Source organism: Panthera leo, chromosome C1 (assembly GCF_018350215.1).
Source record: "Panthera leo isolate Ple1 chromosome C1, P.leo_Ple1_pat1.1, whole genome shotgun sequence".
NCBI lineage: Eukaryota > Metazoa > Chordata > Mammalia > Carnivora > Felidae > Panthera > Panthera leo.
This window is the reverse complement of record NC_056686.1, coordinates 209,009,561-209,021,600: the sequence shown is the minus strand read 5'-3', so window position 1 is coordinate 209,021,600 and position 12,040 is coordinate 209,009,561. Positions and strand designations below refer to the sequence as shown.

Sequence of the window (12,040 nt, the reverse complement as noted above, 5' to 3'; positions counted from 1 at the left end):
CACTTTTTCTGAGCATTCAATTCAGTTCTATATCCTGGTCTTTCCAGCTACCCCATGGTAGGAACAAAATGCAAATGTTAATGTCAAAAAACAGGGTCACAGTGTCCTGGGAGAGAAATTAGGGCCAAATGGCCCCTGGGGTTATAATGGCAGATAAAAATGTCTCAGTTGGTTACAATACCACTCCACCCATATCTTTAGGTCATTACTATCCAGTTGGATCAGAGCCATATAACCATTTTGTTATCATTTATTCAAACATACTCACTGAATCCCCATCTGAGTTGGGAACAGTGAGAAGGGATGGGGATAAGAGGTGAGCAAAATTAGATCCAGGCTCCACCTTCTAGAACCTTGGAAGCTGCTTCCTCTGATCTTGCCTCACATCCCTGTCTCATTGTTTTCTGGTTCTCCAGTAAAAGATGGGGATAAAATAAAATCCAGAGGTTCAGGCAGGGCTGAACTGGGCTTAGACGGAACTTATAAAAGAGGTAAAAGATCGCAAGGACCTCCCCCCCCAGAAGAGAGAAGACACAACCCTAGTAATAAAGCGGAAGAGTTACCGTTCTGTTATCTGGGCCGGTTAGCGTCACAATAACCGTTCCTGGTGGTCCAGGGGGTCCTGTCAATCCTTTCACACCCTAAACACAAATACACTCAGGAATGCAAAGCTGAACAACATCACCTTTGCTTTTTTGAAAGACAGATGCTCCTTCCCTGTTGGTTCTTCGGTGAGAAGATAGAGCCAATGATAGAGCAAACACACACATTTATTTCGGTGTCACTCAGTGACTGAGACGTATAGGTTGGTTGCTCTGAGACTTAAAATGTCTTGCCCACAAATAAACCCCAGTATTTGAATTACCCGCTCTCCTTTTTGTCCTATCACATTATCGCCCATGTGACCCTGTAAGAAAAGGCAAAACAAAATTATTTTTAAAAAGAAAATGACTATGAATGGTCTAAACCCACTGAAGTGCCAATGTTTGTAACTGACCATTTACATTTTAATTATAATGTCAGTATTGTCAAAATTATTTTAGCTATTTCTTGGAGGAGAGAGGCACACTATGTTTCTTTCAAAAGTAGAGATCGTGAAATGCAGAAAGCTTACGGGATATACTTAATATGGCAAATGAAGGCATGATGTGGCATGGGGAAAGGAAACCAGCTCAGAGGACATTTATCTGGCTCAGCCACTAGCTGGTTACCTAACTTTCTGATGCCCTAGTTTTCTCATCTTAAAAAGAAGAAGCAAGGGTAGCTGAACTTCGGGATTCTGAAATTCCTAGAGAGGCTAAGAATACAATTCAGTCTTCAGTAGTAATTTAGTGACATGAGAGAAGAGAAAGGCATGCAGGGCCCTTCATGTACTGGCTTAAGATCAGGTTGGTTTGGGGAACAGTCCGCTGCAAACGTTTATAGGATAAAGTATTGGGTGATCAGTCCGCTGCAAAAGTTTATAGGATAAAGTATTGGGTGATCAGTAGGATTATCAGAAATGGGAAACCTACGGACTTGCCCTTTCCTGATACGGAGCTCCTTATAACTGAATTATCAGGGATCAAGTTACTAAGTGCAGGGAGAAGCGAGTGAGGGGTGCAGAGCTGTCTGCCCCATTCCTTTCCATGGATTATTCCAGGGAATAATCCTGTGCTTCCAGAGAGGGTCTGGGCAGTGACCACATGTCTAATCAGGCCAGGTTTGGCTTTTAGCTTGCTTAGGGCGTTCTGGCTGTTGTGACACACGAACTATAATCTACCTTAGGTCCTGGAGGTCCCATGGTTCCTGGAAAGCCCTAGAAAAATCCAGAAGTGAAAATTACAGCGGGAAATGTGTACCAAGCCAAAAACTCTGTGTAAAGCTTTTAGCTATAATGAATTTATTAGTTTATAGTGTCTATAGCTGTGATGGCTTCATACTCACAAAGAGCCCTGGAGGGCCAGGTGGACCAATGGGTCCAGGAAAACCTGGAAGGCCTGGTAAGCCCTGTAAATTAAGAGAAGAGTAGGGTAAGTTTAACTTTACTTCTTACCTAAGAACAATGTCCATTTGTTCTTAGTTCTTAGTTCTTAATTAAATCTATTAACATATTTTAATGAAAGTTGAGGAGCATGATGGCTCTCATTCATGGCTGCAGTTAATTACAAAAAAAAAGGGGGGAGGTGGGGAAAGGAAAAAAAAAAAAAGGTGCCTAAAAGCACGTTGCCATGTAGAACAGGTTGCCAGGGATACCTGGATGGTAACATTTCCAGGAGTATGACCAGAGCCGTTGCTTTACTTTAGAAGGGTTTTTAAATTTTTGAAATTTTGCTTTTGTCTGTGTGTCTGTCTCTCTGTCTGCCTGTCTCTCAGCCAAGCATACTCCTCCCATAGGGCTTTCCACCTGCTCTCCTTCTGTCTAGAATCCTCTTCCCCCAGACATCTAGAGGACCGACTTCCTTTCCCTTTTATTTTCACTCAAATGTCATCCTTTCCCAGCTCGCCCAATGTAAAGCCACAACCCTCCTTCCAACCTGGACACTCCTTTATCCCCTGGCCCTGCAGTCTTTTCCTCCTTGGCATTTTTTACTATCTAACCAACACTTATTAATTTACATTTTTTTCTATTTTCCCCTACTAGAATGTAAGCTCCATGATGGCAAGAATTTTTTTTTTGCGGGGGGGGGGGGGGGGTGCTGATTTGTGCACTGTGGTATCTCTACAGCCTAGAATAGCTCCTGGCATATAACTGGCATGTAATTCATGTTTCTTGTATACATGAATGTCCCACTGTTAGATCTTCATCAGTAGCACCCTGTAGTACCTAGCCGACACTCAATGCACACTTAAAGGACACGTCAACGTCCCAGATGGCTGCGATCTCTTCTTACTGGATCCCTTTCCTTCAGCATCAGGCCCCTTAAATGTTTCTTAAACAAGAAAAATCAAGAGGCATCATGTTCTGTATCTTTCCTCAAAGGTCGGTAAAGCCTCCTAAGCATGTCATTCTGCCATTTTGTGGCTCACCATTGGTTGGCAGGGGTCACCATCCAGGAGCTCAACAACCTGAACTCAAACTCTTTGACTTACTTAGACAAATTTCCAGAAATTTCCACATATACTTCTGAACTAAGTTAAAATATTTCTGGTTTTAACCTGGAAGTTAGTACCTGTGCCTGAGGTCTACCAAAAAATCCTTTTGGATCACAAAGTAAAGCATACACAGTCCCCCAAATGGCTGTGTCTCTTTGTATCTATCTGGGATCACACTCAGATCTACATACATATGGATCAGAAAGTAAACCACTCTACAGGAAAAAGGCACATTTAAATAAAACCCACTTACTCCTGCAAATTTTGTAATAGGGCTATTACTTAACATTATAGTTTTAAATGATATTCAGTGTATGATACAAACCTATGCTTGATTTCAACAAATACAGAGTAAGTGGAACATAACTATTCCTTGAACATTCCTTCTTAGGTGTAGAAAAGCCTGGGTAATTGAGATTTAAGAAGAGATTAAAAGACTTATGAACAAAATCATCCCTTTATGTTAGTTTCATGGAGTTTCTCATAAAGTGAATATTCTAGAGTGAAATGAAGTCGATCTGTAAACAGAAGACATGTGAATGTCTACTGCAAATGTTCTTGCAGTTGTCAGAGGTGGGGGTGGAGCATAGGTGAAATGTACACATGTCCAGTTATAAATAAATGAGTCTTGGGGATGTAAGGTACAGCATAGTGACTATAGTCAATAACATCATATTCCAGATTTGAAAGCTGCTAAGAGAGTAAAGTTCTCATCATAAGAAAAAAAATATTTGTCACGGTGGTGATGGATGTTAACTAGGCTTATTGTGGGGATCATTTCACAATATGTACAAATCTCTGATCACTACCCTCTACACCGAATATGTCATATGTCAATAGTATCTCCATGAAAAAAGAAAACAAAACAAAAAAGAAAATGGAAAACAAACAATAAAAATGTTCCCAAGAGGGGGAGGAAAAGATCTAGGGGAAGAGAGAGAGAGGAGGGGCAGAGACAAAGACAGAGATGCAGAGACACAGAGAAGGGAGAAAGAGGGAGAGATGGACAGACAGAGACAGAGAAAGAGAGCCAGAACCAGAGAAATGAGAATGAGAAGACCATCCCTGAAGTGCTATACCTGTAATCCTGGGGCTCCTGGCAACCCGGGGTCACCTTTTCCATCAAGTTCTATACCTTCTGCAGCAGGAGCTCCCTTGAAAATAAAGAACTTCATCAACTGTAACCAATGTTATATTTGCAAAGCTCCTTTAAATTGCTTATTCAAACTTCTACTGCTTCAAGGATAAAAGTGCTTTTCAGGGCATACACGTAGAGAAAAGATTTAAGATTACTCAGTTTGGAAGAGATCTAAGATTTTCATATATCCTAAGATAGACAATTTACTGGGCAAGCAAGAAAGACATAAGAATGACAGAGCATTTCTCAAGATTCCAGAATTAGTGGCAGCTCCTGATCTGGAAGTCGGGACCCTGAGCCTGATGTCAGTTCTTTCCTCCTAGACTCTATTTCCTTCAAGGATTTTCCAAAACTTGTATTTCTTAAGAGGTATTTACAGAAAGAGCTAAAAGAAGTTGTCCGATAGGAACAAATATCATGGTCCAATTATTAACTGGTTTCTGAATTAATTATGAAACCTGATTTGGAATCACTTATATCTCATCATTTAATGGAACCCCTTTCAGATGTACCATTACAGATTTCCTTTCTTTCTTCTTCTTCTTTTTTTTAATCTGTTTATTTTGAGAGACAGAGAAAGCACGAGCAGGGGAGGGGCAGAGAAAGAGGGAGAATCTCAAGCAGCCTCCACGCTGTCAGCGCAGAGCCCATGCGGGGCTCCAGCTCACAAACTGTCTTGAGATCAAGACCTGAACGGAAGTCAAGTTGGACATTTAACTCACTGAGCCATGCAGGCGCCTCGGAGATTTTCAATACTAATATGCCACACATGACCTACCTTTTCTCCTTTCAAGCCAACAGCACCCTAAGAAAAGGAAACCAAATACACAGAATCACTGCTTTGTCCTCACTGCTATTCAGCCCCCTCTCTCGCTGTATACTTCCCGCTGGCTTTTAAATACGTTCAACTTTCTTTCATTTAAAGAAACAAAACCTCCCCTTAATCTCCCCCTGCCAGTACTGCCCGTATCTCTTCTTCATGTCATCTGCAACCTTCCCATTCTGTTCAGATCCCATTCACTCCTCAGTCCCACACCTGCCTCATGCCCCATCCATGCTCAAAGTATCCTTTGCTAAGTCCTGCAATGATGGTGATGTTGTTAAAGTCAATGACAAGTTGTCAGATCTTCGTGGACTTCTCGGCAGCATTGGGCAGCTGTCTGCCACTCCCCTCTACGGAAATACATCTTTCCTAGGCTCCCATCATCTACTCTTTCTGGTTTTCTTTCTACCACCAGGGGCCCCTCCTCTTTACGGGCTTATTCTCCTTGACCCGGACATCCCTTGCTAGAGCTTTCTAAGTCATGTCCAAGGCTCTTTTCTCCTTATTCTTGCTCCTTGAGTCACCACCATCCAGGGCCTCTCTGAGCAGATCTAGCTGCCTATCAGTCATCTCCGCTTAGATGTCTCAAATGCCAAATGAAGCCTCAAAGTGCAAACCTGAACTCAACGCATTTATTCATTCATTCGCCACCCATTAGTTGAATGTCTCCTCTCAGCTGCTCTAGACTTTCCCACAGTCTTGACGGATTTCAGCATACGACCATTCTGGAGTAAATGGCTTGTGTTTACACTTTATACAGAGTTAGAAATGGACACCTACCGGGATCCCCGGGTAGCCTGGTATCCCCGGAAGGCCTGGAAACCCTTGCTCACCCTGGAAGACATACAAAGCTTGTCATTCTTTCTTAGTTGTTCTAGAACAGCCTATTGAGATCTTTTCCCTGTTTCTGTCTTCCAACCCTGCAGTGGTAAATCTAGACAAAGTAACCCAAATTCCTTATGGCTGCTGGGTCATGAGGCTGAAGGCCAGAAAACCATTATCTTAACTGAAAACAGGATTAGAATCTACTGTTTCTCAAATTGTGCATAAATGGCAAAAGTCTAATTGTGCCAAGAACTTTTTAATTGCTGTTTCCTTGAAACTTTACTAATTAGTTCTTTCATGGCCACCATTCTGGGAAAAGGAGAGTGCGGTCAGGAAACAAAGAGGATGAGTGAACACTGCAAAGTTCAGTCGTTCCTTGCCAAAGACCAATTTTGCATTCCACGCTTTTGGTTTCTGATTTGCATACACTCACAACCTCAGGCGAAAGTAACCAGGTGAGGTCCCCCCATCCTTCTGTGGGAGAACATGAGAGAACGCTCCCAAAAGACAATCAGAAATCAAACCAGAGCAGGAAAGAAAACCGTTAAGTTTCTGTATGCACACTATTGGTTTTGGCTAAAAGGATCTTTCAAGGAAAGCCTGTGCCGTCTCATTCTTCCTTCACCTTGATTGACTCATTTGGCAGAATGTTTCCCGACCAGCTCCTGTGTGAGGAGCACATACCTTAGAACCATTGCACCCTGGTACACCAGCAGGTCCATATGGTCCAGGATGGCCCGGGGTGCCCTGGAAACACAGCAAGTCTCAGAAAGGAGACATAAGCACCAGACCCCGGGAACAAGCGACAAGAGTGAGGAACCCAAGGTGAGGAAAAAGATGGGCTAATTTAGAGAGTTATTTAAATACAAATGTCTATTAATAGTTAAGTAGTGTATACGGTTATTTTAGATCACTTAAATAAAAATCATAGCAAATGAAATGGGCTAACAAAACCAAAAATTACCAAGTGAGATACAGATATTTTAGATATAACAAGAGACCTTTCTATACAAAATGAAGTCCCTTAACGTGCTGTTTTAAGCTGGAAGAAAAGAAAGGAAAAAGAAGAGGGATATGTGCATGAAGTAACTATTATTTTACTATTCTACACTATTCAACAGAGATAATCTATCTTATTCCATCTATTTTATTCTACTCTATTCTGATCTATTCTATTCTATTCTATTCTGATCTATCCTATCCTATCCTATCCTGTTGTATTCCACTCTATTCCACACTACACTCCATTCCATTTTATTCCATCTATCCTATCCTATCCTATCTCATCTATTCTAGTCCATTCTATCTCATCCCATCCCATCCCATCCCATCCCATCCCATCCCATCCCATCCCATCCCATCCCATCCCATTCCATTCTATCTCATCTCATTCCATCCCATCCCATCCCATTCTATCTCATTCCATCCCATCCCATCCCATCTCATCCCATCTCATTCCATTCTATCCCATCCCATCCTATTCCACTGCATCCTATCCCATTCCATTCCATTCTATCTCATCTCATTCCATCCCATCCCATCCCATTCTGTCTCCTTCCTTCCCATCCCATCCCATCCCATTCTATCTCATTCCATCCCATCCCATCCCATCCCATCCCATCCCATCCCATCCCATCTCATTCCATTCTATCCCATCCCATCCTATTCCACTGCATCCTATCCCATTCCATTCTATCCCATCCCATACCATCCCAACTCACTCCACGCTATACCATCTCATACTGTCAAGCCCCATCCTGTCTTGTTCCACTTTGTACCATTCTATTCTGCTTGGATTTCAGGAAATACAGTTTGGCTTGTATGTCCTACAAATTCACACTCTAATATATTATGTGATTCTACTGTGACATTTTCATCATGTAGCATATGTCTCAGTACCCATTTCCACGCACTATTGCTTTAACCTCTTTATTAAAATGAGCTTCCTTTTTATTTTTTAACTTTACATATTTTCCCCATTACTTACTGGAAGTCCAGGAGGACCTGAGAATCCTGGCAATCCTGTTATTCCCTAAAGACATAGAAAAGGGGAAGGTGGCAAGAAAAACACTTTTAAAACGTTCAACCTGAAAACATAAAATTATTTGCATTCTAATAACCCCATCCTGCAACTGTAATCAGGAATGGCTAACATCTATTTGAAAAACAAAAAAGTTTTGACAAACTTTTCTAAATCTTACATTTATAAAACTTTTTAAAAGAGATGATTAAGATCTTTTTTTGCCTTTTTGGATAGATTTTTAAGGCATAACTTGCATATAGTAGAGTGCCCTAAGCTTCTGCAAACAGCTTGAGGAACGTTTACAGATGTCTGCACGTACATATTGTTATTACCGCCACCCCATCCAGACAGTGAAAATCTCTACCCCCTCCAGCCGGTTCTCTCACACCTTTCCCAGTCCATCAGTACCCACCCCCAACATAGTGACCACTGTTTTCTGCCAGTCCAGATCACTTTTACCTGTTCTTGACCTTCAACTATAGAGTGTAGCATACAGAATGTATTCCTTTGTGACATCTGTATAACTTTTACAGTGCAGAGTTCTTATTTTTTATAAAGAAGAAGACGGACCAGTTGGACTACTAACCCTTCCACCTTTGGGACCGGTGAGTCCTGGAAGTCCTGGTGAGCCCTAGATCCAACATAAAAAAAAACAAAAAACAAAAACAAGCCCAAAAGGCAAACACTGGAAATCATGTGGCACTAAGAAACCCATAAAAGTCGCCGTTTTATTCATACCACCAGCCTGTTTTGCTCTTGTGATTATTTCGGTGTCAACACAGTAAATTGCTTGTTTGTTTAATTGGAGCTAAAATATTTATCGGAAAGGACAAACAAAAATTCATACAAACCCCTGCTACTCCATGTGGGGGGGTCAGGGGGGCCCGTGGCATTAGCATCACCTGGAAGCTTGTTAGCAAAGCAGGCTCTCAGGTCTCCCCCACCTCTCACACGGGTTGACTCAGAATCTACATTTTGACAAGGTTAGAAAATAATTCGTGTTCACACTGACGCCTGTGAAGAGCTGCTGTAAAAGCCCCACGTTAGCCGGACAGCTGCTGAGGTCTGATAAGGATAACGATACAGTTACAATGGGGGATGAGAACGGCAGCCAATATTTCTGTGCATGAAAAACACCTTATTAGCAAAATGTGCCTGGCACGCACAAATAAATAAATAGCAAAGCAAGAACTGCCTGAACCAGAGATAAACTAGCTTCAGGCATCGAATAAATACAGTTTAGAGGCCTTGTTTCTTAGGGAATTACCTTAAATGGAGACTGTCTTAACCAGGCCACTTGGTGGGAAAGTTCCATTGTCCAAAAGCTGTTTTTATCATTCCTGGGAGTTTCAGTAGGTTTTGGTATTTTTTTATTTTTTATTTTGAGAAAGGGGTTGTTACAGAGCCTTCTGAGATTGGATGGTCAAGGCTAAAGTGGGCCTTCACCGAGGAGGTGGAATTTTGCTTGTCTATGTTCCCCTCCCCTGCTGGATGCTCTGTGTTATGCTGCAGAAGACTCAAGAGTGACTAGGTTTTATGTCCCCATTAGAAATGTTCTTCATGCATAAAATACTTAAAATTAAGAGTGGAATTTTTTTAACCTGAAAACTCCATTTGGTCAGGTTTAATAGGCTCTAATTGTCTGCCTTGGATCAAATTATCTTTTGTGTGACTACATTGATAAAGCACACTGTCTTCCTATACGAACTCCATGACAACATGATACACAGATATTCTTTTCTTTTCTTTTTTATATGTTTTATTTATTTTTGAGAGAGTGGAGGAGGGGGAGGGGCAGAGAGAGAGAGAGAGAGAGAGAGACAGAGGATCTGAAGCAGGCCGTCAGCCCAGAGCCAGATGCAGGGTTTGAACTCAAGAACTGTGAGATCGTGACCTGAACCAAAGTCGGATGCTTAACCAACGGAGTCACCCAGGCGCCCCTACAATTATTATTTTAACTGATTGCTGGTTTCTCTAAAGAAATGCCAAGGTAACAAGCAGAGTGGGTGCAGAGAACAAAACAAAAAGGAAAGAGTTGGCTTGGGGTTGATCTAAGTCCAGAATTGAAGCAAATTCACTTTATTAGTGAAATGGATGAATATCCTAGGCCACACCCTGGAGGAAGGCAGTGGGATGGTCAGAGACCGAATGGGTCTGAATTCAGACACTAAATGTCCAGCATCTGGATGACTTTTTTCAAAATTAGGGTCAGAAGAAAGAGAAATGGAGAAAAAGCACATAAATGAATTGGAGAGACATGAAACGGAAGAATTCACGGAAAAACCACAAAATTTTGCATGTTTCTTCGAACATACAGATGTGGGTTTAGTTTCTTTGGTTACAGGAGTTTGATTCTGGCATCATATAAAGCCAGATTTGAACTCTGATCTTGCCACCTTTCACTGTGGAGTCCAGGATGAGTTAATTATGGGCTCCGAGTGTCAGTTTCCTCATCCCTAGAATGGAGATGAGAATATGAGTCACCACAGTCAGGATTTCTGGGACCCATGTGAAGAGTAAACGAGATACAGTCCAGAGTAAACGTCCCAATGCTTCACACGGAATAGAGTCGCAGGAAATGTTGCCTGTGATTACCACTTAAGTATACCACACATTTGGGAAATTTAAAAAGACTCTGCAGGGATCAGTGACAATTATCTTTCAGAGCTTATTAGTTAGTGCATAGCTTGCTGGAGGCCAGCAGTCAGGGGAACAACCACGTGAGTGCAGGAGAGCCCAGGCTTAAGTTTAGCTCATGTCCACAGCAGGAAAGAGCCATCAGCAAATCTAGTGGTTATGTAGTTATTTAGCAAATCCTCTAGGGTATTTATTTAAACAAAGCCCTTTGTTGTATCACAGACTTTAGGATAAAAATGTGTGATGAGTTGAGAAAGAGGGACCCATGAAAAAAGAGAAGGGTGTGGCAAAAAGAAGAGTATCCGAGGTAGGAGAATTCCAGAAACAAGGAAAGACAAGTGTTTCAAGAAGAGAGTGATCCGCAGGGTGTGAAACAAAGCAGAAGGGTGAGGGTCAGATAAGGACACAAAAGTCATGGGTGATTTCTGCAGGAATGTTTTCAGGGCAGGAGGACCAGAGGCAAATTATTGCCGGCTGGAGAGTGAATAGTAAGTGGGGTTAGTTTGTTTTTAAATCCTGACAGAGAAAGGAAAGACAGGGGGAGGGATGGCAATCCTTTGCTTACAGGACTTGAAAGATCTAGGGGAAATTTCATATTTGTATGGGGAACATCTGCATGCTTAAGGACTGAAAGAGAAAAGCTAACATCAAAAAGAAAGGGATGGCCAAGAGAGCTTATAAACTGACATACCTTGGGTCCCTGCGGTCCAGGCAAGCCTTCGGGACCTGGGAACCCCTTCTGGCCAGGAGAACCAGCGGGTCCAGGAAAGCCTTTCTCCCCCTGTTAAAACCAGAACAAGATAAGAAACACACAGAATAGCACTGCCCAGCAACAAACACACCCACAACCATTGCTTTCTTTTCTTTACAACTTAATGATAACATTTGGCACGCATTTTTTCCTTGGCTCAATAAAATTCGCACTCAGCAGTCAGCGTAACAGTAAATGGAAGGCTACCAGCTGTTAGCATTTGTCTGTAGTCTTGCAAGCGATTGCCTTTGGTCTGGTAGGAACTACTTTTCCCCAAAAGGTGGGGCTACACAGAGCAGAGATTAAGAGAAAGGGAATGGGGAACTGGGGGTGGGAAGCCCAAATAGAAAGCTGAGACTAGCGCAGTGTGTTTGCTGGGAGATGGAGAGAGAGTGAGGCTAAGGCACAAGAATGTGTTTGGGGAGTGTGCATAATTGCTGTGGTAGCTTGAAAAGAACAACGTGCAGGCTATCAGTTTTAGTCCTTTCTTGATTACACAGGAATTAGTAATCCAATCTATTTGTGTAGGAGATGCAGGAGATATCAAGAGTGGCATAACCAAAAGGGTGAGTGGAATAGTTTTTTTAGAAAGAGTTAGGTGCTATTATGACAAAGCCCTTAGTAACTAGCGAAAATAATTTAGGCCCAGTGCATCACGTGGTTCTACCAACAAATAATTTTCCCGACGTGGATCCTGGGATTTCACTCTAATAGTAAAGGTCGCTGGCTGATTCAGTCAATTTAATCACACCACTGGCAAATTAAATT

General features: G+C 42.0%; 1 protein-coding gene across 1 annotated transcript in view; it reads right to left on the bottom strand.

The window, feature by feature from the left end:
• Positions 1–12,040, bottom strand: part of LOC122226721 (collagen alpha-3(IV) chain-like) — a 135,028-nt gene that overhangs the window by 55,400 nt on the left and 67,588 nt on the right. Inside the window, exons 3-13 of the mRNA XM_042950356.1 lie at positions 11,213–11,302; positions 8,471–8,515; positions 7,849–7,893; positions 6,546–6,608; positions 5,817–5,870; positions 4,992–5,018; positions 4,155–4,229; positions 1,927–1,989; positions 1,763–1,798; positions 866–907; positions 564–641 (exon numbers count right to left, since the gene is read on the bottom strand). Of these exons, the coding sequence (XP_042806290.1) occupies positions 564–641; positions 866–907; positions 1,763–1,798; positions 1,927–1,989; positions 4,155–4,229; positions 4,992–5,018; positions 5,817–5,870; positions 6,546–6,608; positions 7,849–7,893; positions 8,471–8,515; positions 11,213–11,302 (618 nt within the window). The remainder of the gene's footprint in view (positions 1–563; positions 642–865; positions 908–1,762; positions 1,799–1,926; positions 1,990–4,154; positions 4,230–4,991; positions 5,019–5,816; positions 5,871–6,545; positions 6,609–7,848; positions 7,894–8,470; positions 8,516–11,212; positions 11,303–12,040) is intronic.